The sequence below is a fragment of the Dendrobates tinctorius genome, unplaced genomic scaffold, assembly GCF_039654945.1.
Source record: "Dendrobates tinctorius isolate UK_male_01 unplaced genomic scaffold, ASM3965494v1 ptg000022l, whole genome shotgun sequence".
In the NCBI taxonomy this organism is placed as follows: Eukaryota; Metazoa; Chordata; class Amphibia; order Anura; family Dendrobatidae; genus Dendrobates; species Dendrobates tinctorius.
In genome coordinates, this window is record NW_027361690.1 from 7,313,967 (window position 1) to 7,339,385 (window position 25,419).

Below are 25,419 nucleotides of genomic sequence, written 5' to 3' on the forward strand. Positions count from 1 at the left end.
CGTATAAGTAGTTCACTCCGTGATCCAGAAATCCAAATCGTTGCTGACGGCACCATCGACGTAGCCAGTTGTTCACCTGCAGAATCTTATTCCACCTCCTTGTTCCATCGCCATCCACTGGGAGGATGGAAGAGAAGACCACCTGCGCTCCCAGTTCTTTCACTTTCTTGCCTAAGTCTTCAAAGTCTCTGCAGATGGTTTCCAGGTCGTTTCTTGCGGTGTCATTTGTCCCCACATGTAGTAGCAGGAATGGGTAGTCATCTGTAGGTCTGAAGAGTCCTGATATCCTGTCAGACACATCTTTAATTTTTGCACCTGGAAGACAGCACATTTCTCTTGTAGTTATATCCGGTCTGCAGATAGCGGCCTCTGTTCCTCTCAGCAGGGAATCCCCCATGACCAATATAATAGAAAATTATAAACCTTTTAGCATGGGAGCCTACAGGTGACTAATGCCGCTGTGCACCGTCTGTCACAGACATCCATTAAGTGTATACGTCATGAGCTTTTCAGTAGTGGTTTATGGCATATTCATTAATTTATTGATTCATGTATCCGTCACAGCCTCCATATCTCCATATAGCGTATACATTGGGAGTTTTCCCTGTGGATAAGGCTTAATTCATGGTGGTGAAACTACCGTGGGTCCTTCCTGGAAAGTGCCTGCGACTGACGGAAGCTCATCTGCCAGTGCCGCTCGAATCCATTTTGATATCTAGGTCAGGTGGTGTTTGTATTGTATAGGCGTCTTTCTGGTCAGGGCAGAGCATGGCTGTGCTGAGATGAGCAGTACGCACCCAGGGTTAAGTCAGCAAACAGATATTTCTTTTTTCCATCAGCACGCTGAGTAATGCCGTAGTCATGTGTTACATCACGCTGCCTAGCATCTGTCCGCAGCATAATGCAGAGCGTTATTTACCCCATAAGCGCAGCCAGCGACAGGTAATTATTCCATCTGATGTAAGAGGCGCTGATATGTCAATGGAGGATAATTAGTGTGACTTCATCCGAGCACATGTTAGTTTCCATCACTCTGCTTGTGAACATCTCTAAACATTAGATCAGGGGAGTCTGGAAATTTAGAGCCATGGGTTATGTATTCATCTTCCTCATGGAATAGTATTGCCGGCCCAGAGGTCAGATGGCGTTGTTACCTTCGTATAGATGTGCCTGGCCCCACTCATGCTCTTAGCATCGTTACATCAGTAGCCCACCTACCTTCCCCTGTCTAAAAGATGGAATTTGTTGCCAGTTGTTGAGATAGATGGTTGTGATACAGCAACATGTGTCAGTGGTTGTTTTCAGCGTGCACATGTAGCGCCCTGCAAAATCAGGCATCACCAATGTCTGTGAACTCTGATGGTGTGAGAAGTCAGATCTTCAGCCGTTTTTGCGCACGCACATTTAATTAGTCTAAGGGCTACTATGAAGTCTGGTGGGTAGCAGCCCCCGAAGGAGAACTACCGAGCACAGGAGAAGCAACCCTGCACCCCTGGGATTGAGTGGTGCTGGGGATCATGGAGGCCAGCCAGTGCCTTTACTGTGGTCGCTGTCCAGACTCCAGCGAAATCTGTGCAACCGTATTATACATAATGCCCTACGCGGTTCAAGAAGTGCCCAACTGCCAGACGACGTCAGTCAGGGATCAGACGAGGGATGTCCTGATACGATCCTTAGTTGCCAACGGTGGGAAGACAGCTGAGGTACTTTCCTGTAGGCCTGAGGTGCCGTGGATGCCAAGGTCCAAGCTGAAAGAAGTTTTAGTGCCCCTATAGTGCTATATGCAGCTGGAGTGAGTAGAGCCGGGGTTATCACACAATGAGGGACTGTAGGCTCGGTGTACTGAATGACACTGGACAGCTGTAATCATCATCCTCATCAACTGCTCCAGTAAAAGTGAGTTTTTTTTTTTTTCCTATTGCACCTGAGGTCTGGACATTGCTTATGGAGATGGGCTGATCCTCCATCCCTTCCACAACTTCTCCCTTTTTATTCTGCCGAGGACGGGCCAGCTGTGACCATTGGCTGCCATTACGCCCCGGTTTGGTGGAGGCCAACCCAGACACCCATTTATCTGTAAAATAATTATTGGAAACGTAGTTTTCCTGACTTTGGAGAAACCAATTGATCAGCTGATTATGGCCCAAATATGAAGGTGCATCCATACATGTCTGTGCCTGTTACTGCTGCTCAGTCCCGTACATTGCGTTGATGGGAATCCTGGGTGTGGGCTTGCAACCGAACATATGCTAATGATATACCTTCAAAGCTTGAAAATGCAAGGGTACAGTTTCCCCACTGTAGTCCATGAGCGTTAAAGGGGTTGTCCTGCTACATATTTTATTAGTTCATAGGCTCACAGATCTATAAAATAGTCTCTCCAAATCCTCCCGCTACTACTTGGGTCTTTTCTGTAGCAGTGCCGTCACGTCTACAGTACTGATAACCACTGCAGTCAATCACAGATTTCAGCAGTTCTGACAATCTAGATGGCATGAGATGCTGGGGTCAGTTATTGGGCTCAGAGTTCATAAGAAGCAAACATAATGGTCAAAGCATTCATTAATCTGGTGATCGGATTATACTAGCATGAAAATCATTGCTAGCAGTCCATCAACTAATGCTGACAACTGGATTCCATGTGAGGATAGGATGATTGTATTAACAGGCCTTTTTACACTGTCCCATATTAGAAGAATGCTCTTGCTCAGGGGGGATTCAAATTTTTAAAGGTTCCTTATTGAACCTATTAAACCTTTCCGGGTTGATGGCTATTTTAACTAATGCAGTGCAGGAAGGGCTTCCTGCACCGTAATATGTCAACTGAATGTGGGTCCGATGACTGGTGGGGCGTCCCCCTGGAACTGGATTGGGGCACTGGTTCCTGCCAGTATGGGAACTGACTGCAATTTTAACAATTGGTTCCCCTGAGCCGGTGGGAATCGGCTGACCCCCACCCCTTCTCTTGCTGATCAGTTGCCCATGTAAACATGTTGCTGATCATGTATCTGGAGATCGTAATGTTTGTCACCATAAAATCCGTTTTCCTTACCATACGGCCCATGTATAAAGGGCAGGTTCTGCTGGCAACATGATGCTGTATTGCGACAGAAACCTTGCTGATCCTTAATGCGCTGTCGATCATAAACCACATAATACGGGACGAGCATAAACCGCATAATATAAATGTGTGAATTCCTCCTTAGAGACCTTATGTGTTCATCTTTTACTGCTAAATGACTGAATCATTCTGTGTAGAAGCCAATTTATAGTCTGAAAGAAGTCTGTGTCTTCAGAGGGAAAGTGGAAATTCTACCTAGTTGTATGTGGGTTGTGAAGTGCATGGGTACACAAGTCAGAGTTTTAGCAACTGCGATTTAATAAAATTCAAGTGGAAAATAAATATTGCAAGTATTTTCTTGTGTCTTCATCGTATTACTCAGTGATTCATACTTGTAACTGCCATCCATTTTTTCATGTCTAAAAAAAACAAACCGGTTTTCCTCAGTATTTTGGATTACATTTTCATCAGTATTTGTTCAGTGTCAGATTTTACCATCTGTGTTTTATCAGTGATTTTTTTCATATGCAAAAAAAATAAATTGCGACACTTCTTCACATTGCGGTGTAAAAACAGACAACACACTGATGAAATGACTGCGCTGTCAAACCAATAGTCTTGTGGATGATTTTGATCTGTAATAAATAGGATCTGCTCGGCGTCTCAAGGATCTCACACTCGGACCCGTGATTCTCTCAGATGTATGAATAAATCCATTCAGCTCTATGGATCCGTGTTCTGTCCAAGGAACAAAATGGATGGCACGCGGACATTTCACATAGATGTGGGAATCCCGCCTTAGGAGTGCATCTCATAATTGCCCTGTTCAGAAGCACTATGGCTCACTTTTCAGGTCAGTAGGGAGAGTAATTTTCCTAATGCTTTACCTGTCCTCTAAGTAATTGGTATGAGGACACACATAATGTAGTTAGCAGATTCAATTTTCTATAGTTGTGACCCTTTCAGCATTTTCTCATCAATTTAGCGTGTGACCTTTAAGACCTTAATTTAACAATTTAACATTAAGGCTCCGGTGTTGGGTCAACGCTCCTAGAAATGATAATGGACAGGCGAATGGGGAAATACAGCCCCGAACTATATTTGTATCTTTCACTGTGTAAATAAGATGGTAAAGAAACTCTTCGAGATTATTAAGCTTTTACTTAAGGTAATGTTGGAACCTTTCTATATGTTGGCAATGCTCCTATCTCATGGAAGGCTCATTTATGACCAGTTGAGCACCACCAACATGGACTCCCAGTGTCTAGGACATCACGGATTTATTAGTGAACCACATTTCCGTAAATGTTCACACAAGATTTTTTTTCTTTACAAGGATTTGGGAGCAGATTCTGTTCCAATATTTCACTTTAAAAAGCACTAAGACACTCTTCATAATGATCTCAATGGATCAAGGCCTTGTAGTACACATGGTGGTTTTTTTTATGGCAACATGTATTGTAAATTCTTCAGTAATTTCTTCTTGCAGAGAGGAAGTCTCAAAATCTGACCCATGAATCAGTTGTAATTGGCAAGATCCCTATGCACCCACACCGTGCATAAAGCTATTTATTTATTATGGCTATTTATTATTGTGACAGATTTTTCTGCCAGAAAAATCCATTTTTATCATACCTTAAAAATAACAGAAATGTCCAATGCAATATATTATTATGCTAATTTGTAGAGTGGCAATAATGAATTTAGAAAATAAGTGTGAATCCATGTAGAAATAAAAATATTCTTTATCTTGTGGCAGGAATATTTACATAGACGATATCGACGTATGTTTTTAAAGACGACCTGTCGGCAGGATTTTGGGCTTTTAACTAAAGACATGGTTATAATGGCGCTGTGAAGCTGATTAAAATGCTGCCTTTGAAGAAATCCGTTTTTTTGTCGTTCTTATGTATCAGTCGTGGAAGTTTTATGCTAATGAGACTTAAGTGCAACAGGGCATCTCCTGCCAGTCTGAGTATTATCTGCCTGCCGCCTTCCTCCAATCTATGACTGACAGGTCCCTGCTCCTTAAGTCATCTGCCTCCTCTGGCCAAAATTTTGCTCTGGAATTGCCAACTAAGCAGATTTCTTCAAAAAAGCTATCATTTTAATCAATTTTAAAGCGCCGTTACAGCCATATCTTGAGTTAGACAAAAACACCGTGAGCACAACTATGGGGTGGTGCTAAGGTTAGGTTCCCAAACCATATGTAAATTAAGTATAAACTTAGCACTCGACTTAGATGCGTGAAAAAACGAATTTATTGTAGCACACGAAAAAACGTTTCGGTCTGTTGTGACCTTCTTCAGTTACGTGTTACATTCAGTATGCAAGGTACGAGAATATCTCTTCTGCGAGACTTGATGTGCTTTATAATATAACGGAGATCTGTATTGGAAGCTGAGCATATAGAGCTGCAAAATATCTTAGTTGTGCATGAAGATCGGGCACTTGTGCCACCGGACACAGTATCCACTGCAAGTCTTGCATCAGAGATATTCTCGTACCTTGCATACTTAGTGTAACACGTAACTGAAGAAAGTCACAACAGACCGAAACGTTTTTTCGTGTGCTACAATAAACTCGTTTTTTCACGCATCTAAGTTGAGTGCTAGGTTTATATCTTGAGTTAGTCCAAAATCCTACTGACAGGTTCTCTTTAAAGGGTTTGTCCACTACTGTGGTAAACCTTTTTAATTGTTATATTCCTCCTTATAAAATAAGAAAAGCCTGTACTCCCCTCCAGAGCCATTTCGGGAATGACAGCATTGGGTTTCTTGTGGCATAACAGAGTCACCGAAGCCCGGGAGACCCAATGCTGGGATCACTGATTGGGAATGGAGGTGAGACTGTTTTTTATTTTATTTTGTAAGGGAGTATAGAGCAATTGAGAATGGGGTTATCGGAGTAGTAGACAACCCCTTTACGGTCATGGCATTTTTTTTTTCACCGATCATGATATATGGATTTTCATTCTAAAATAGATATCTAGTAGTTAACTCAATTATGGTACATTCCTTGTCCTGGTTTGGTATTTTTTCCTGTTGGAAGGGCTTGCAGAGCTGGGCTTTGGTGCTATCATAAGACAGTCCTAAAACTTGGAGTACTTCTCATTGTTTTATTTTGTATTAATAGAAACTCTTTTTTTGGAATTAGGTGGATCCTTCTTCACCTACATCAGAAATGATCAACTCACGGCCCGATGTTGCCCAGGAGGTTATGTTTACAGCATTTCTTAATGGTCCATTTACAATGCACGTTTATGGTGAATAACTGCTCGTAAAAATGCTGGATTCATCATCATCTTACTTTGAGTACATGTTGCTGGTCACCAGGCGAACTAGTAAAATGCTCATTTGTCAGGTGAAATGATCTTTTGGGCTGCACAAATGATCATCATTCTCGGCAGCACATCGTCCTGTATTCTCAGAACATGTGCTGCCGAGATCAATGTCAGCCTATGCACACTGTACGACTTGTGTAAACCGGGTAATAAATGACATGTTGCCAGTTTGTGGTAGTTAAACATTGTGAATCGCACAGTGCATGTAATTATTTTCCAGTGTATGGCCACAGTTCCTCACCATAGGATGTCCCCTAATAATCACCTGTTGGGGGTACTTGAGAACTAGAGTGGAGAAGTGCTGATATAAAGGTGCTTTGTCATTCGTAGCTATCGCTTACGCCAATTTTTTTGACTGACTGAATAGTATAAATCTCTCGTTACCGGACCTCAAAAGGAATTAGATTAATTTCTCTTGCAAATATTTCTAATGCCATATATATTTTTTCTCTTTCACTACTGGTTCCTGAAAATGTACATTATTTTTTCTACCCTTGCTTGTCGAGTGAGTGGGTTCTTTTTGGTGTGGGGATGCCATCTTCCACTTATTGTTCCCTTCCCACATACCGTAAGTCTTCAGAAAGTTTGCAGCCACATCTTCCCTGCTTTCCCTCTACCTTGTCCTCCACCAGATCATTTATATTTTTTTCATGACTAAGGAGGTTTCTGTAGTTTTCAATATTGGAAAATAGAAAGACTGCCTAGAATATAAAGTTTCACATGTACTACATACAATAGGTAACTTTATGTTTGCGTTTCTTTGTGCTGGCTTTCTTATTGTGCACCTACTGATACGTGATATTTATTCCACGAGACCACGTAGACTAGAACAGAAGTGTCGGCTTCAGTGAATGCTATTTTATTGTGAATGGCCAAAATTGCCTATATCATTACTTTCAAGAATTTTCACCCTGCAGTTTTACATCTCATTCAGGCGCCAGTGATATTTCTTGTACGCAGCAGTAAAGAAGCAATGCCATCTAAAGTTTTTCATTATACAGTATGTGTATGCAATGTAGTGTAGTGATCTTTTTAGGATCCAATTGCATTCTGCTCCTCTTCTCGGGGACGTCGCCGCACTTGTGACTATCTAGCTCAGTCTATACTCTGTGTGAGCCAGAAGTCTTTTAGGCCGGGGTCACACTTGCGAGAAACTCGCAGGAGTCTCGAGTCTCAATACCCGGCACTGCCGCTGGCACTCGGGAGCAGAGCGTGCGGCTGCATGTATTTCTGTGCAGCCGCACACTCCGGTCCCAAGTCCTGCGGCAGTGCCGGGTATTAAGATGCGAGACCCTTGCGAGTTTCTTGCATGTGTAATCCCGGCCTTATGATGAAAGCCTGTGGAGCCGCGTTCTGTCGCTCATTTGACTTACGTTGACAAAGCCATCTGCATTGCTGGACTCTTGGTCTGGTATAGACTTGTATAGATGATTTTCATCTGTGACTTGGATAAAAAGCAGACGTCTGTTATATTTTTGTCCAGTCAGTCTGCAAATAAACACGGACATGTGCACAGCCACATAGACATCAGTGGGTACATGTTCTGTCTGTGAAAAGACATGGCTAGTACATGGACTTGAAACATGGACTCCTGAAAGAGGCCTTAGCTTTGTGGTTTTCCTGATGCCTGATCCAGTCACAATAAAGTATATTTACAAAATTTTTCAATTGGATTAATTGCAATCGATCATTGAATCAATTACTGTATTCTTTTCCTTGTAACATAATGGTTGTGAAACATGAGAGGTTGCGTTGAGTCCAAGCACATTTGCTTGGAGCTTCCTAATGAAGTATATGGGCATGCTTCCTTTGAGTTCCAGCATTGACCAACCATCTGAAGAATAAACACGATAGCTTCCCCGTACAACATGTGTAGTCTTCTAGAAATAGCCTCAGCACACTTGCTACATCTGAAGACATATTTTTGGCTCACGCTGGAGTTGTGCATAGTGGCCAACCAGTGAGTAAACAGTGTGTGGCCTTTTTTTACCCCAGGCTTTCTCTGTATAATATTGCGTTTTGTAGTTGCCCCTCAAGAAAGGTGTATGAGGAGGAAGATACTCTACAATGCAAGGCCAGGAACTTCTAATAATGTACAACATAGCCAGATAGCCTTGAAGGGGATCTTCCTGAAAATACATTTTATTGAATTTACAATGTGCAGCATCAAGAGTGCAAGGCCCCTATTCTCTGCAGGTGGGGCACATGCGTGGTGACGCGCTATGATAGCAGCAGGGCATCTTGGGTGAGGCTCAGCTGTCGTAGCAATTTTGGCGTGCACCTCTTCATGAATCGGGAGCATTTGAATCTAGCACATCTCTTCATCAAGACCGGCGTGAACAAACAATCTTGATGAATTGGGCCCTTTGTGTTTATTTGCTATCGTTATCCCAGAAATGAGGTACTCCGGGAGTCACTATAGTGGGGAAGAGTGATGGGTGTCACCAGTTAGAGGGATGTTACTGGATGTAACTTCTGACCACCTCTGAGAGCTGTATGTGGCTTATAATGTAGGAAAGGTTGGGGGCTACTAGTAGATCTACAGTATACAGTGTACTTCTGGCAGATATTTGTTTTTTAAAATAATGTTCATCAGGAGGCAACATAAAGAATTATATGTCTACCAGTTGTTAACAAAGTTAAGTAGCCCATGAATTTTGCAACCTCACCCTATCCCACTTTTTTTTTTTTTTATTTGATTAAGTCATGATTTGTAATACACCTACTAACATAAAGCTTGATAGATGTATCGAATACTGACCATTTACAAATTTGTTATTAAAGGGGATTGTCCACTACTTGGACAACCCTTTCTGAATCCCAATGCCCCCTCCAGTAAAATAAGAACACCTATACTCCCCTCTAATGCCGGTGCTGTTCCAATGGAGTTTACACTAGATCTCCCAGCGATTGCTTGACATGGTCATGTAATCCCTGCTGCCAAACAGTGCTAGATTCTCTCTCCCCACCTTTGTACAAAGCAAGACATCTGGAGGAAGTGAGAGCTTCTGTAGCTTTCTCTTCCTTTGGATGACCATTACATCCGTAGGAGAGGAGTTTTATTATTATCATACATTGCTTATATAATGTCATCATATTCTGCATCTCTTTACATATATTATCTTCGCTGTGCCCAATGGGGCTCACAATCAAACTTCTTCCATATCAGTATGTCTTTGGCGTGTGGTAGGAAACCGGAGAACCAGAAGGTAACCAACGCAATGACTGTGAGAACATACAAACTTTTTGCAGGTGTTGTCCTTGGTGGGATTTGAATCCAAGACCCCAATGTTGCAAAACAGTGCTAACCATTGAGCCACTGTGCTAATGCCAGCGCAGATTGGCAGCAGGGATCGCATGACATAACAATGTCACTTGATCCCTTCGGGAGAGCCAGTGCTGACACCGCTGGAACGGCGCCAGCATGGGAGCTGAGTTTAGGTGTTCTTATTTTACTTGGAGGAAACTGATTCAGAAGGGTTTTTCCGAGTAGTAGAAACCCCTTTAACGCTTCTACTTTTCATTTTAATTTTTATGAATTCCATCCTTGTGTTGCTCTCTATTTTCAGCCTTTTTTTCCCTCCACAGTTCATGATCTCAGTCAAGCCCTTTCAAATAAAGTTATGTTACATGTTGCTGATCCTAATTATGTCTGGATGCTGGTATATTTAGTTCAGAACAGAAGCCTGAAATGCAATCTGAGTAAACAACTTTCAAGTTGTTTCGCTGGCACTTGTAGGCCAGGGCTGCCCCTACTTAATTTGTCACCCATATATATCCCCAAGAATCAAATGGTCTACAGTTAATATAAACTTGCGATTTTATTTTAGTCTGACATCATTAAAAAGTTGAATGCCTATCCTTTCTGTCTGAGCCAGAGGACCTAGCTTCTTAATCCTGGTTTCCATGGAATGTCAAAGCAGTTGCTACTGATAAGATTCTGTCTTCGCTGAGTAGAGCTTCTACCCAGGAATTGATCATTGTGGAAATGAATGATCAGTCCTGGAGGAGAAGTAGATTTCTCCGCTAAGATTTATTACAGATTTCCTTATTTTTACAAGTACTACTGATTTATGGAATAAAAATTAGAACCGTCATGAAAAATATGGACACTGATGCAATGATAAAGTATTACTCTTTGAGACCCTTTATTATCAGTGCGTATCTGAGAGGATCTCTGTATGACTATGTGCTCACATTGCTTTATTTTCAGCAGATTCTTTTGCAGAAAAATCAGAGTATTGGCTAGAAAAACACTGTAGAATAAGTGTTTAAAATTTTGTGTGTTTTGACTTTGATTCATGAATGGGTGAAAAATGCTGCAAAAACGCTGAAAGAATTGACGTGCTGCAGATATGAAAAAATGTTTCCTTTCAAATCCGGAAGGAAAAAATAAGCAGCCTGTGCATGAGAGTAAAAAAAATCTCCAGCAGAAAACCATGAAGACGTCCTTTTTTTTTTTTTTTTCTTTTTGAGTATAGGGCGCAATTTATGTGTGCCATTGATAGCATGTATAACAATCTCAGCCAGTGTATATATTGGTCTTAAAGGGGTTTTCCATTTTCAGAAAGCTTTATGCCACTTGCTGAGTTAGTTGTAAACAAAGATAAGCTCAGTGATTGGCTGCAGTGGTATAACCAGGGAGCGCAGCTGCTGCAGAAAGCTGGCATGGGGCCAAGCCATACTGAGTTTTTGATTTATTTTTATAGCATTAACCCTATTCTAGTTGTACGCGTTATTCCATTTCACCGAGCTTTCAAATGTTCAAATCTATTTTGTACGTCACCTGGCAAATGTTATAAGTGTAGTCACCATCTTTGAGACCCATCATTTTAGATGTGAGCTTTTCTATGTACAGATGTGCGCTTCAAAGATCAGATTTTTTTTCCTTAATATTTTAAAGGAGGGGGGGGGGTTGGGTTTTCTACAAATTACTGAATCACGGGAATGCATTGTAGAGATCATCCAAAGCCTGTGGTTAGACTTTGGCTATTACTTGGGAAGTACAGCCAAACATGCCACTACAATACTGCCGATGAATGGGATGGCATTTTCACACATTGGGTAAAGCAACCAGGACAAGCAAGTCACAAAAGATTCAACTAATTCCGACTTTGTACGACTTGCTTGTTGTGGTCGCAGTACACTAACTGTCCCAATGAAACTCCTTACACCTTCATTATGCTGCGACGTAACAGCGGCATAGTACTTCTTTGGCAGGTTGACCTGTGTTGCAGCCAAACTTGCCGTCTAGCTCCAGCTTGATAGAAACGTTTCATATTTTCTAATTTCTGGAACAAATTAGCATTACTAACCATAACTGGAAAACTTACTCCAAATTTTTAGACGTGCATTGAAAGCTGCACGTAGACATTTTTAGCCCTGCAAGTCAAACACCAAGGAAAGCTCTGGCATTAGACCCGATGTGTGATTTGTGTAGGCGATATGGTAAATGATAGACTCTGCCTCAGATCTTAAAGTTTTGTTACGAAGCATAATTAGGGAAACACTCACCTCTTTGCATGCGATCCCACCGTAGAGTAGTTGTCGGAAGTGCAGGTGCTAGGACTGGGCTTGCTTCCAGTTACCAGATAGACCATACAATGAATGTCTCGCCACAATCGGCACCATCATCCTTCACACTTGCAGAAAGACTCCGATGCTAATATGATTATTCTACATGGCTATATGGGCACATTTATATGGTCGTGTCCAGAATTATTAGGAAAGTATATTCTGCGCAGTTTTCACTCTTACTTTGGCCAATGACTGCCGTACAGGGAGGTTCAGGGAGTTGCACATCACGGATTGTCCCAATAAACATTCGTTCGGATACATTTCCAGACCAAGCATTTTGATTATCACAAGACCACAGACTTTATTGCTTTCAGCCAAACAGTTAGCCCTTTTAGACTTCAAATAGAAAGTCGTGTGTATTTCAGGAAAATCTATACAATGCGCGAATTCACAGCCCAGGAATGGCATGTCACAAGTCTACATTTGTGATTTCCATGCCTCTTTAATGTAACCTCCGTGAGGCAGATGATCCAGTGTCGTCAGCCGTCCAAAGGATGGAACATGTCTGGCCTTCAATAAGTCTGTCTCCAAGGATAATGACCTCACATAAATGATTGAGGAGCAGTCCTAGAAATCTGTAGAAATTACGAAGATGGAAAACTACGTAGATTTCGGATATCTTAAAGTGAGTATCGTCTCTATACCGTTGCATGTAGACAGCGGTATTTGTGGTCATGGCTGTCTGATCCGCCATTGCTTACAATTTTGTGGGATCAATGACATTTAAGCTGAAATATGCTTTATTTTACTTCTAGATAACATTTGACTATAGATCTTGTAAAATGGTATCTGCAGTTGTTGTCTTAAATATAGTATCCTTGGCATTAATGACTTGAGTTCATGTTTTATTTCTTCTAATGACCTAGCAGGACTTCTGGTTCAGATCACGGTTATAATATCTTAATCCTGACTAAAGCCCTGCACTGTGAATGTTTAGGAAGCCAGGAGATCTATTCCTGTGCACTATCTGCTTTATGCTTGTGGTACTATAGAAACACGATATGGGCCTAGAAATGTACCAAAAGTTCTCACATGTACATTGGAATAGATTTCATGCTGAAGTCTTAAGAGTATGTGCACATGTTCATTGCTTGCAGCAGAAAAATCTGCCACAAATACTGATGTGCTGAAAGCAATAACACTGCATAAAATACATGTGATTTTGATGCATTTTGGACACGTTTTTTGCATGTGTTTTTGATGTGCAGTTTTGTCACAACCTGAAAGATTTCATACCATCAGCAAAGTCAATGAGAATCCTGAGGTCTCATGCACATGTTGCTTATTTTTTATTGCATATTTAAATCTTCAGCATGTCAAATTTTTTAGCTTTTTTGCTGCAGATTTCACCAATGCTAATGAATGGGAAAATGCATGCAAAAAACTAGGGCTGTGGAGTCTGATTCCTGGTGTTGGAGTCGCTATAAAATGGACATACTCAGACTCCTAAAATATATAATAAATTGGGTACAGTAATTCAGTGCAGCATGTGCTGTAAATGTTTTCATAAGTTGGGAAAGTTATAAAATATCCTATAAATGTCTGTTATGTTCCTTCACTAAAAGCCAAGATCCTTAGATGAGATGAATCTGTGCTGCACTTTATGTACATGCTGAGTAGTGATCAGTTCTGTGGGGTCGTAGTGGAGATGAATCTGCTGCACTTTATGTACATGCTCAGTATTGACCAGTGCTGTGGGGTCATAGCTGAGATTAATCTGTGCTGCACTTTATGTACATGCTCAGCAGTGACCAGTGCTGGGGAGTCGTAGATGAGATGATTCTGTGCTGCACTTTATGTACATGCTCAGTAGTGATCAGGGCTGTGGGGTCGTAGTGGAGATGAATCTGCTGCACTTTATGTAAATGCTTAGTAGTGACCAGTGCTGTGGGGCTGTAGTGGAGATGAATCTGTGCTGCACTTTATGTACATGCTCAGTAGTGAGGCAGTGCTGTGGAGTCGTAGTAGAGATGAATCTGTGCTGCACTTTATGTACATGCTCAGTAGTGACCAGTGCTGTGGGGCCGTAGTGGAGTTGAATCTGTGCTGCCCTTTATGTACATGCTCAGTAGTGACCAGTGCTGTGGGGTCATATTAGAGATGAATCTGTGCTGCACTCTATGTACATGCTCAGTAGTGACCAGTGCTGTGGGGCCGTAGTGGAGATGAATCTGTGCTGCACTTTATGTACATGCTCAGTAGTGACCAGTGCTGTGGAGTCATAGATGAGATGAATCTGTGCTGCACTTTATGCACATGCTCAGTAGTGACCAGTGCTGTGGAGTCGTAGTAGAGATGAATCTGTGCTGCACTTTATGTACATGCTCAGTAGTGACCAGTGCTGTGGGGCCGTAGTGGAGTTGAATCTGTGCTGCCCTTTATGTACATGCTCAGTAGTGACCAGTGCTGTGGGGTCATATTAGAGATGAATCTGTGCTGCACTCTATGTACATGCTCAGTAGTGACCAGTGCTGTGGAGTCGTAGTTGAGATGAATCTGTGCTGCACTTTATGTACATGCTCAGTAGTGACCAGTGCTGTGGGGTCATATTAGAGATGAATCTGTGCTGCACTTTATGTACATGCTCAGTAGTGACCAGTGCTGTGGGGTTGTAGTGAAGATGAATCTGTGCTGCACTTTATGTACATGCTCAGTAGTGACCAGTGCTGTGGGGTCGTAGTGAAGATGAATCTGTGCTGCACTTTATGTACATTCTCAGTAGTGACCAGTGCTGTGGAGTCGGAGTTAGAGAAATTGATGAGTCGGTATTTTGGCTTACTGACTCCACAGCCATGCAAAAAACTGTAAATTCATAAAATAGTGTAAAAAGTGCATGTATTCTATGCTTTTACTGTCAACACATCAGTGTTTTCTGCAGATTTTTCTCCTTGACATACTGAATATGTGCCCATACACTTAGGCTTACCATATAGTATCTCCTTTCTCGCCATCATTTCTAATGAATGTGCTTCTACCAAGGACGGTGCGTTATCGTCCTCTCTTCTAAATCTCACACCCTCTGGATACAGCATGTGACCTTTGTTTTGACATTTGTGACATTTCTGAAGAAAGTACGTTGGTTGCTTTCTCTCATTGTGTAATCTCAGTGAAGTGTTATGTTTGTATATAACTAATGTGCCCACCCAGGTTTACATTTATAAATCACATTAACCCCATAACGACCGTTGGATTTTCCATTTTTGAGTTTTCATTTCTTGCTCCCAGTCTTCCCAGAGCCATAACTTTTTATTTTTTATTTTTCGGTCATTAGGCCATGTGGCGGCTTTTTTTTTTCCTGTGGGACCAGTTGTAGTTTTGAACTAAACCATTGGTTTTACCATATAATGTGCTGGAAAGCGGTACCAAATATGTGTATTTTTTATATTTTGAATGGGGGATGATTTAAACTTTTTTATATTTTCAAAAACTTTTTTTTTTTTTTTTACTTTTCACCTGCTTCTATAGTCTCTATGGGAGACCTAGAAGCTGCGATCATCCGATTGCCTGTGCTAAGCACAGCAGGGCTTCAGCCCTGCTGTGTGTAGCAAAAATGATAATCTGATTTGAGCGCCCTCCACAGACCAACCATCCTGCAGACGCCGGGTTGCCATGCCAACCCATCAGAGACCCGCTGTCATGTGACACGGTTACTGATGGGCGGGTTTTGTGATGCACTTCTAGCGGAAGTGTGTTAAATGGTGCTGTCAGAGATTGACAGCGGCATTTAACATTTCAACAGTGGCAGGTGGATCGTGATTCCACCCGTGGCTGTTGGGGGCGTATGTCAGCCGGAAAACATGCGGGCTTACACCTATTATGTACATACATCCTTTACCCAGTTTAAAAAATTTTTTTTATATATATATATATATATATATATATATATATATATATATATATATATATATATATATATATATATATATATATATTTATATATATATATATATTTAGTGTCTTTTTCTAAATTCTGTTGATGTATTGGATTGCCAAGGAACACAAGTCTCCTGGACTCATCCTGACAAGTACTAGCAGAGACGAGGTTGTTCTTCAGTGTGAGCGTCATTGGGATGAATTTACAGATCTAGTTTTGCTAATATTACACGTTGCTGTAGGTGAAGCTTCCCCTGTCTCAGCATGTTATTTAAGGTGTGATGAATCCATGAGCTCTATTTTTAATAGATTAGTTTAGTTGTTATCTACTAACTAAATAGTATATTTTTATTCTCTTATTGAAATGTAATATATATAAATAATTTCCAGTAATCGTTGCCTTGCCAGAAAACACAAGACACGTGTTTTCTTACAATGCGGTCATTTAGGTCCATCATGATGTCATTAATCTAACAGCAATACAATCTCTCCATAAAGTGATTTTGTGTGTGATTTCCAGATCAGGCAGGGTTGGTCAAATTCAACAATACTCTTCTCATTTACAAAGTGATTATAAAAAGTGCAAGTCAATTTACTTTAGCTCTGTATATGTCTGCCATTGTAACTATAATTACAACTCCCAAATAATAATAAACAAGTCTCTGTTCACATATCATTCTCCTTAGTCAGGTTTTTGACTGCGAAGCTTTTCTAGCTAGTCTTTCAGTAAGAAAGGACAAAAATTTGGAAACTTGCTGTATGGTGATAGAATCTTATATATAACAGTTAATTATGGATTGATCAGATTGGTCTTGCCTTCTGTCAAAACATAGTCAGTGTGAGAAATCCTCATATGGCCAGCTTAATATACCGTATTTTTCGGATTATAAGACGCACTTTTTTCACAAAAATGTTTTGGGGAAAATGGGGGTGCGTCTTACAATGCAAATATACCTTACCAACTGCTGTGGAACAGGGTCCCAGGATCGCTGCTGGAGGAGGCCAGAGTGGAGCGTTGCTGCAGGCCGGGATGAGGGGGTGTTTTCCGATGTGCAACGCTGCGGGGGTTTGGTGGTGCGGGGGCTCCGCTGACATATTGTGAAAGCCCGGAGCCCCATTTCCATGGTTTACTATGCGGTGGACTCCGGGAAAAAGGCTGCCGGGGGCAGCACATGCAGTGTTGACATCTCGGGAGATGAGATTTCAGTGCAAAGATTTCCATCTGCGCATGCGCTGCCCCCGTCAGCAATATTCCCAGAGTACACTACATAGTAAATCATGGAAGTGCTGGGGCTCTGGGCTTTCACAAAATGTCTGCGGAGCCCCAGCACCATCGAACACATGCAGTGTCGCACGTCCGAACACCCCCTCATCCCAGCCTGCAGCAATGCTCCACTCTTGCCTCCTCCAGCAGCGACCCTGAGACCCTGCTCCGCTGTGGCCTGCACATCCGAACACCCCTTTCGCCCAGTTTGGGGTCCGCAGCATCTCACCACTCCTGCCTCCACCAGCATCGGCACTGGGACCCCGCTTCACCGCAGCCACCACCCACGGTAAGCAGTAAGGTGCAAGGATTGTAAGAATTACACCATTATATTAAACAATTTTTTTCCCTATTTTTCTCCTCAAAATTTGGGATGTGTCTTATAATCCGGTGCATCTTATAAACCACAAAATATGGTATCTACTCTTTTTTTCCATGTCATCTACTTGATAGCCCATGCATGTTACTTTTATAATTTATTCTTGTATCTGACCCAGAAAAGATATATATCTTTGTACCGTGTTAGCCAAAAGTATCTGACCCAAAATTTTAATATTTTGTTCACCAATTCACTTAGTTACCAGCTGTGGCTGGAATAGCAAATGGGCTCCTATACTGTTTCTCAGGCTAATGGTCCCTAGCTATCCCTGTCCCAAGGATTACCCCTGATGGTGGGAATGCCTGGGTCTCGTTCTTCTTTATGCTCCTGAGTAGCACTAATCTGTTATGAACACAAAGAAGACACAGGGCAAAATAGAAGCACAGTCACAAGGCACTCTCATGGGGTAAAACACTAAGGAACAAAAGTGTAAAGCCTGTGAGGCAGCAAAGTAAAAATAGATACCAAGGGAAAAGGAAAGGCTTCACCAAACACCACTCTCAACAACTTTGGAATAACCACCAGTAAACCAGGATGTGTCCACCTCTCCAGACCAGGATAGACTAACTATAGCGGACATTACCTGAATAGCAAAGCCAGCAAGAGATGAGGAATAGTGCCAGTTTATTTGCCACCTCTGGCAGCATGGCGTGCATGTATAGCTGTATACATAAGTGTGAAGCCCTGTTTCATGTTCCAGGTGTCTTTAGAATAGCATGACTCAGACTGCGAACTAATAGATTCTTGCTGTCACCATTCAAAGCTTGCGTTACAACTGAGGTTATGGAGTGCTCCAGGGCTGCCGAGCACGCTGCCAGCTGTTCTGTTATTTCCTGAACATACAAGTGTTGTACAGAAGAAGAGGCTGCTATTGTTGTATTGTTTTGATACATATGTCTTTCTGTATTGTTTGTTAGGACAACATGAACAGTTGGTTTCCATGCCACATCCCTGAAAAATGAGCATACATTATGTATGCGTTTGTCATCTGTTCATTTTCTCCATATCATCCTGCTGTATGAAGGAGCTTGTCTGGCCCATATAAATACAAGTTTTAATTATATTTTTTGTCTCTTTTTATGTTGTGTTGCCTTTTTCTCACATGGTTATTGATAATGATAAGCGAATGTGCTTGGCGGAGGGAGATGGGGACAAGCGCAGAGATCCTCACTGAGCAGGCGCCAGATTCCCAGCCCCGCAGTGTGAATACATCATAACACACTGTGGGGCGGGATCTGGGGCCTCCGCTACACGCAGGCACGACATCCTTACATCACCTGATGTAACTTCCTGGGCAGCGCGCACGGCGCATGCCCGAGAACTGATTGCAGTACGCCGGTGATGTCACGAGAAAAAGAGGAAGCGGCGCCCAGAGGCCAGAGGGGGATGATGGACGGCTGCCAGGCGGTTGAGTCAAGGGGAGAAAACATACCTCCCTGACTCAATGGAGGTATGGCGGGAAATTTATAAAACTCATTATTTCAGCATTCCTAGGGATAATAAATGTAAGAGCCATCTTCACAGAATGCAGCCTTAGTGCTGCTGAAGGTGGCTCTTTTACTTTAATAGGTCCTGGGGGGGTTGACAGATTCCCTTTAAGCTGACCTCACCAGGCATTCATTTATAGATTTGTTGTGTTGATGTTTTTCCTTTATGCACCCTTCCAACCTCTTTTTAATATGCATCGTATATTAGAAAGAATTACATCTCATAATTTATACAATTTTAATTTGCCATAGCTTTTAAAGGACTTGCGATTTCAGCATCTACCTTTTTATTGGGACACCTGTTAATAGTTGAATTCAGGTTTTTCATGCAGTCCCATTGCCATAGATTTATAAACTCCAGCCCAGTGCCATGCAGTCTGCCTTTACATACATTTGTGAATGGCTCAATAGAAAAAGCTCAGGATGTCTCCATTCTAGCAATTCAGATTATGCAATGTCTTCCCTTTAAATATTCCCCAATCATCTGTGATATTATTGAAAATAGGAAGTATTTAGGAACTACAGCCATTCGCCCATGAAGTGGAGACCACGTGAAGTTACAGAAAGTGGCCTGAAGTGCATGGTGCATAAAAGTCTCCATCAGTCTGCTGACTATATAACTGTAGAGTCCAAGCCTCCACTGTCATTAACATTACAAAATCTGTGCACCATGAGCTTCATGGCGTGGGTTTCCAGGTACTAGCCAGACGCATGCCAGCTTTACGTCACCAAGCACAATGCCAAGTGTTGGATGAAGTGATGTAAAAAGCCACTGGACTTTGGAGCAGTGGAAATGTGTTCAGTGGAGTGACGAAAAGCTCTTCGTAGGCTGATGGACGAGTCAGGATTTGGCAAATGCAGGGAGAAAGTGTCCTGCTTTACAGCATTGTCCCAGTTGTAAAGTGTAGTGTATGTGGGTTAATGCTTCAGGCTTGTTTTTCAGGGGTTGTTCTAGGCACTTGGTTCCGGTGAAGGGAAATCTTAATGTTTCAGCATACCAAAATAATATGGACAATGTTTACTTCAAGTTTGGAGAAGACTTTTCTGTTTCCCATGACAGTCGCAGTCCATAAAGGCATGTTTAGGCGAGTTTGAACTCCCTCTAAAACTTTTAGTGTGAACTAGAACAGAGATTGGGTGCCAGGCCCTCCCATCCAACATCATCGTCTGACCTCGCAAATGATCTTATGGATGAATGGGCATCCATTCCCCCAGACACTCCAATATGTTGTAGAAAGCCTTTCCAGACAATGTTATTGATGCAGAGGGTTTCCTAACGACATACTAATTGCCTATGAATTTATGTTGTAGAATGGGAAATCATAAAAGGTGCACTGATACTTGTATCCATATGCATGTTTTAGTGTCCATTGACCGTTTAACCCCATATAATCTGAAAGTGTGGAGCCTTGAAAAAAAATGTTTGCTAATGGATGGCATTTTGGGTTTTCTAGAAACCATTTAAGTGTCCTTGTCTGAAAGGCCTAAAAAAAAAAAAAAAAAAAAATCTCTTCAGTCACATGGGGCTTACAGCGTGACTCAGACGGGGTGTGTGTGGCCAAAGGAATGTGCCAGTTCAAGAGAACACGTGGAAATATGATGTCTGCTCCAAGAACTATGTGATCAAAGCTAACAGTGTCCAAGTAGCATTGGGATTTTGAAATGAGGGAACCATTAAAGGGAACCTGGCACCACTTATCCGTCCTACCTGCTAAAAATTATTCCGTGTCAGCTATGCATTCCCTAAATGCTTATCTAACCCCCTGACTCTCCATGTATCACCCATAAAAACCTTTTATATTTCTCCCGTGATGTATGGTAATAGGGTCCTTCCTGTCCGATGGGCGTGGCTTCGATTTGCTTACTCCACCCCTCTCCTTGGCTGCTGCACGCAGTCCTTGACGTGGATGACTCAGATCACTGTGAGATATCGCGTCTCCGCAGTCAAATGGTTTCTTGCGCGTGCGCAGTATGTGTTGCCCAACTGCGGGCAAAGCCGTAAAGCAGAAGTGCGTATGTGTGAGAAACCATTTGACTGCGCAGACGCGATATCTCACAGCGATCTGTGTCATTCACGTCAAGGACTGCGTGCAACAGCCAAGGAAAGGGATGGAGTGATTGGACCCCACTGTATATAGAACGCCTGCCGTGCTCTATACACTATCCAAGCCCATCCAAGGATCCTCTTTAATATAACCCTCCGTTCATATTTCCAATTACGCTTTGTCTAGAACAGCTTTCTCTTCCTTATTTATAGACACCGACGTCTCAGATCTATTCGTCATTTTCCGTGTGCTACATTTGTTTGGGTTACCATGGAAATAGTTTCACAGTAATTTCATGTGAAGCTCACCTATATGAGAGACGGGTGTTTTCCTACACAAGGTGGAAATGTAATGGAAGGTAGCGAGCATGAAAGAAGCGACAGATCATTCATGCACTGAGTTTTCTGCCGGTGCTGCGTCCCTTTTGAATGCGCAGTTGGATAGTGGAATACTGGAGCGCACACCTGGATACGGGGGAAATGTTATGCATCGCTTCACAGGTGTGGAGTGTGAATGACCGTACTCCTGGTTATTGCATAGGCAGGAAAACCAAACAAAAAAAACTATTGTTTACAACCTAATTGATAAAAAAATGAATGTTTGCAAAGTATATTTTTTTGTAGAAAATATTGGCAATTGGTGAGCTAATAAGCCACCAAAACTTTAGTGAGCCATAGTGTGCACAGGTATTAGCAATTCATGTACCCTGATCCTACTCTTCATTTCCTTCCATTCTTCTGCTGTCGGATTCAGTTCAGGCATTTTTATAAAGAATGTCTCTGTACATTTGTCCATTCATCCTTCCTTCGATTATATTAAGTTTGCCAGTGCCATATTCTGAAAAACAGCCCCACACCATGATGTTCCCACCTCCAAACTTAACTGTTGGTATGGTGTGTTTGAGATGAAATTTAGTGCTTTTTGGCCTCCAAACATGTCATGTATGGAACATGGATGAGGGACGGGCACAGGACGAGGGGTACAGCAACAATCAACAGATACACACAAAAATTAGATAATATAATATGAATATTTACTAACCAGCTTATTAAACAAAGGAAAGGATGGTAGGTAAACGGCATATACAAAGACAGCAGTAGCTCTCAATAACACTAACTAAGAGTACAGTTGTGGCCAAAAGTATTGACACCCCTGCAATTCTGTCAGATAATACTCAGTTTCTTCCTGAAAATGATTGCAAACACAAATTCTTTGGTATTATTATTTTCATTTAATTTGTCTTAAATGAAAAAACACAAAAAGAATTGTCCTAATGCCAAATTGGATATAATTCCACACCAAACATAAAAAAGAGGGTGGACAAAAGTATTGGCACTGTTCGAAAAATCATGTATTGCTTCTCTAATTTGTGTAATTAACAGCACCTGTAACTTACCTGTGGCACCTAACAGGTGTTGGCAATAACTAAATCACACTTGCAGCCAGTTGACATGGATTAAAGTTGACTCAACCTCTGTCCTGTGTCCTTATGTGTACCACATTGAGCATGGAGAAAAGAAAGAAGACCAAAGAACTGTCTGAGGACTTGAGAAACCAAATTGTGAGGAAGCATGAGCAATCTCAAGGCTACAAGTCCATCTCCAAAGACCTGAATGTTCCTGTGTCTACCGTGCACAGTGTCATCAAGACGTTTAAAGCCCATGGCACTCTGGCTAACATCCCTAGATGTGGACGGAAAAGAAAAGTTGACAAGAGATTTCAATGCAAGATTGTGCAGATGTTGGATAAAGAACCTCGACTAACATCCAAACAAGTTCAAGCTGCCCTGCAGTCCGAGGGTACAACAGTGTCAACCCGTACTATCCGTCGGCGTCTGAATGAAAAGGGACTGTATGGTAAGAGACCCAGGAAGACCCCACTTCTTACCCCGAGACATAAAAGAGCCAGGCTAGAGTTTGCCAAAACTTACCTGAAAAAGCCTAAAATGTTTTGGAAGAATGTTCTCTGGTCAGATGAGACAAAAGTAGAACTTTTTGGGCAAAGGCATCAACATAGAGTTTACAGGAGAAAAAAAAAGGCATTCAAAGACAAGAACACGGTCCCTACAGTCAAACATGGCGGAGGTTCCCTGATGTTTTGGGTTTGCTTTGCTGCCTCTGGCACTGGACTGCTTGACCGTGTGCATGGCATTATGAAGTCTGAAGACTACCAACAAATTTTGCAGCATAATGTAGGGCCCAGTGTGAGAAAGCTGGGTCTCCCTCATAGGTCATGGGTCTTTCAGCAGGACAATGACCCAAAACACACTTCAAAAAGCACTAGAAAATTGTTTGAGAGAAAGAACTGGCGACTCCTAAGGTGGCCAGCAATGAGTCCAGACCTGAATCCCATAGAACACCTGTGGAGAGATCTAAAAATGGCAGTTTGGAGAAGGCACCATTCAAATATCAGGGACCTGGAGCAGTTTGCCAAAGAATGGTCTAAAATTCCAGCAGAGCATTGTAAGAAACTCATTGATGGTTACCGGAAGCGGTTGGTCGCAGTTATTTTGGCTAAATGTTGTGCAACCAAGTATTAGGCTGAGGGTGCCAATACTTTTGTCTGGCCCATTTCTGGAGTTTTGTGTGAAATGATCAATGTTTTGCTTTTTGCTTCATTCTCTTTTGTGTTTTTTCATTTAAGACAAATTAAATGAAGATAATACCAAAGAATTTGTGTTGCAATCGTTTTCAGGAAGAAACTGAGTATTATCTGACAGAATTGCAGGGGTGTCAATACTTTTGGCCACAACTGTATACACAGGTACACTTAAACAGAATTAAGTTGTATGTGAGTAAAGTACAACACTTTTTCATACATAAATCAATAAAAAAAATTGTGTTTTGCCAGTACTTTAGTAATTGCCTACTCGGAGCAGTTTTCGGAGTGTCTCTTACAGAAGAGGCCTTTTCTCCCATTTAGCTGGACTGTAAGATGGTACTGGTATGTCCTGAAACGAAGGGTCCTTGCTGGACTGACTCTAATAATCAGGTGTCTTGAAGCTCTTAGGAAATGCCGATCTCTCTAAAGGCCCCGTCACACACAGCGAGATCGCTAGCGAGATCGCTTATTTTGTGATGCAACAGCGTTGTCGCCAGCGATCTCGCTGTGTGTGACATGCATCAGTGATCGGCCCCCCGCCGGGTATCGCTGATCGTGCAGGAATGTCCTGGGCCATTTTTTGATCGTTTGCGTGCGTGCTGGCCAGCGGGAGACCAACGATCAGCGAGCTCCCAGCGCTGTAAGCAGGCGCTGGAAGACTGTATTCAAGGTAAATATCGGGTAACTAAGCGCACGCGTCGCTTACTTACCCGCTGTGTACCTTGGATACCTACGTGCTCGCGCTGGGAGCTGGTATCCATGGTACACAGCGGGTAACTAAGTGACGCGCGCTTAGTTACCTGATATTTACCTTGGATACCAGCTCCCAGCGCGAGCACGCTGGTATCCAAGGTACACATATTTACCTTGGATACCAGCGTTCCTCGCTGGTCCTGATCGCTGGTGAGTCTGCCTGTTTGACAGCTCACCAGCGATCATGTAGCGAGGCACCAGCGATCCTGACAAGGTCGTATCGTTGTCGGGATCGCTGTTGCATGGTTTAGTGTAACGGGACCCTTACACAGGGCTTCCCTAAGTTTAGCGATAAGGACTCACGTGACCTAGCCCAAGATGCAGTGTACTTGGTTGTCCTCACCAAGTCGGCTCATGTCAAGCTGAACAATGCGTCCTAGAGTCACCAACAACAGATCCAGAGTCTCATCACCCTATCCAGACTTTCTGCTTTGCTTACACCTAGATTCTCCTTCGACTCCTCCCAACCGCCAAAAACTCTCATGCTCCAACTCCGGCCCCTCACCGCTGCCCTCTACTGGCCAGATCATATACAGTCATATGTTAAAGTTTGGGCATCCATATTAATGTTAACCTTTTTTCTTTATAACAATTTTGGTTTTTGCAACAGGTATTTCAGTTTCATATATCTAATAACTGATGGACTCAGTTATATTTCTGGATTCAAATGAGGTTTATTGTACTAACAGAAAATGTGCAATCTGCATTTAAACAAAATTTGACCGGTGCAAAAGTATGGGCACCCTTATCATTTTCTTGATTTGAACACTCCTAACTACTTTTTACTGACTTCCTGAAGCACTAAATTGGTTTTGTAACCTCATTGAGCTTTGAACTTCATAGCCAGGTGTATTAAATCATGAGAAAAGGTATTTAAGGTGGCCACTTGCAAGTAGTTCTCCTATTTGATTCTCCTATAAAGAGTGGCATCATGAGCTCCTCAAAACAACTCTCAAATGATCTGAAAGCAAAGATTATTCAACATAGCTTTTCAGGGGAAGGATACAAAAAGTTGTCTCAGAGATTTAACCTGTCA

General features: G+C 42.2%; 1 protein-coding gene across 5 annotated transcripts in view; it reads left to right on the forward strand.

Moving 5' to 3' along the window:
- MYO5A (myosin VA) overlaps positions 1 to 25,419 on the forward strand; it is a 231,956-nt gene that overhangs the window by 23,805 nt on the left and 182,732 nt on the right. For 2 of the 5 annotated variants that reach the window (XM_073568413.1, XM_073568414.1), the window contains exon 1: positions 12,470 to 12,606. The exons of 1 other annotated variant lie outside the window; for it this stretch is intronic. In XM_073568413.1, coding sequence (XP_073424514.1) covers positions 12,574 to 12,606 — 33 coding nt within the window. In that variant the 5' untranslated portion in view covers positions 12,470 to 12,573. Of the gene's footprint in view, positions 1 to 12,468; positions 12,607 to 25,419 lie in introns of those variants that run through there. 2 more of the 5 variants (XM_073568411.1, XM_073568415.1) reach the window with 2 other exon arrangements.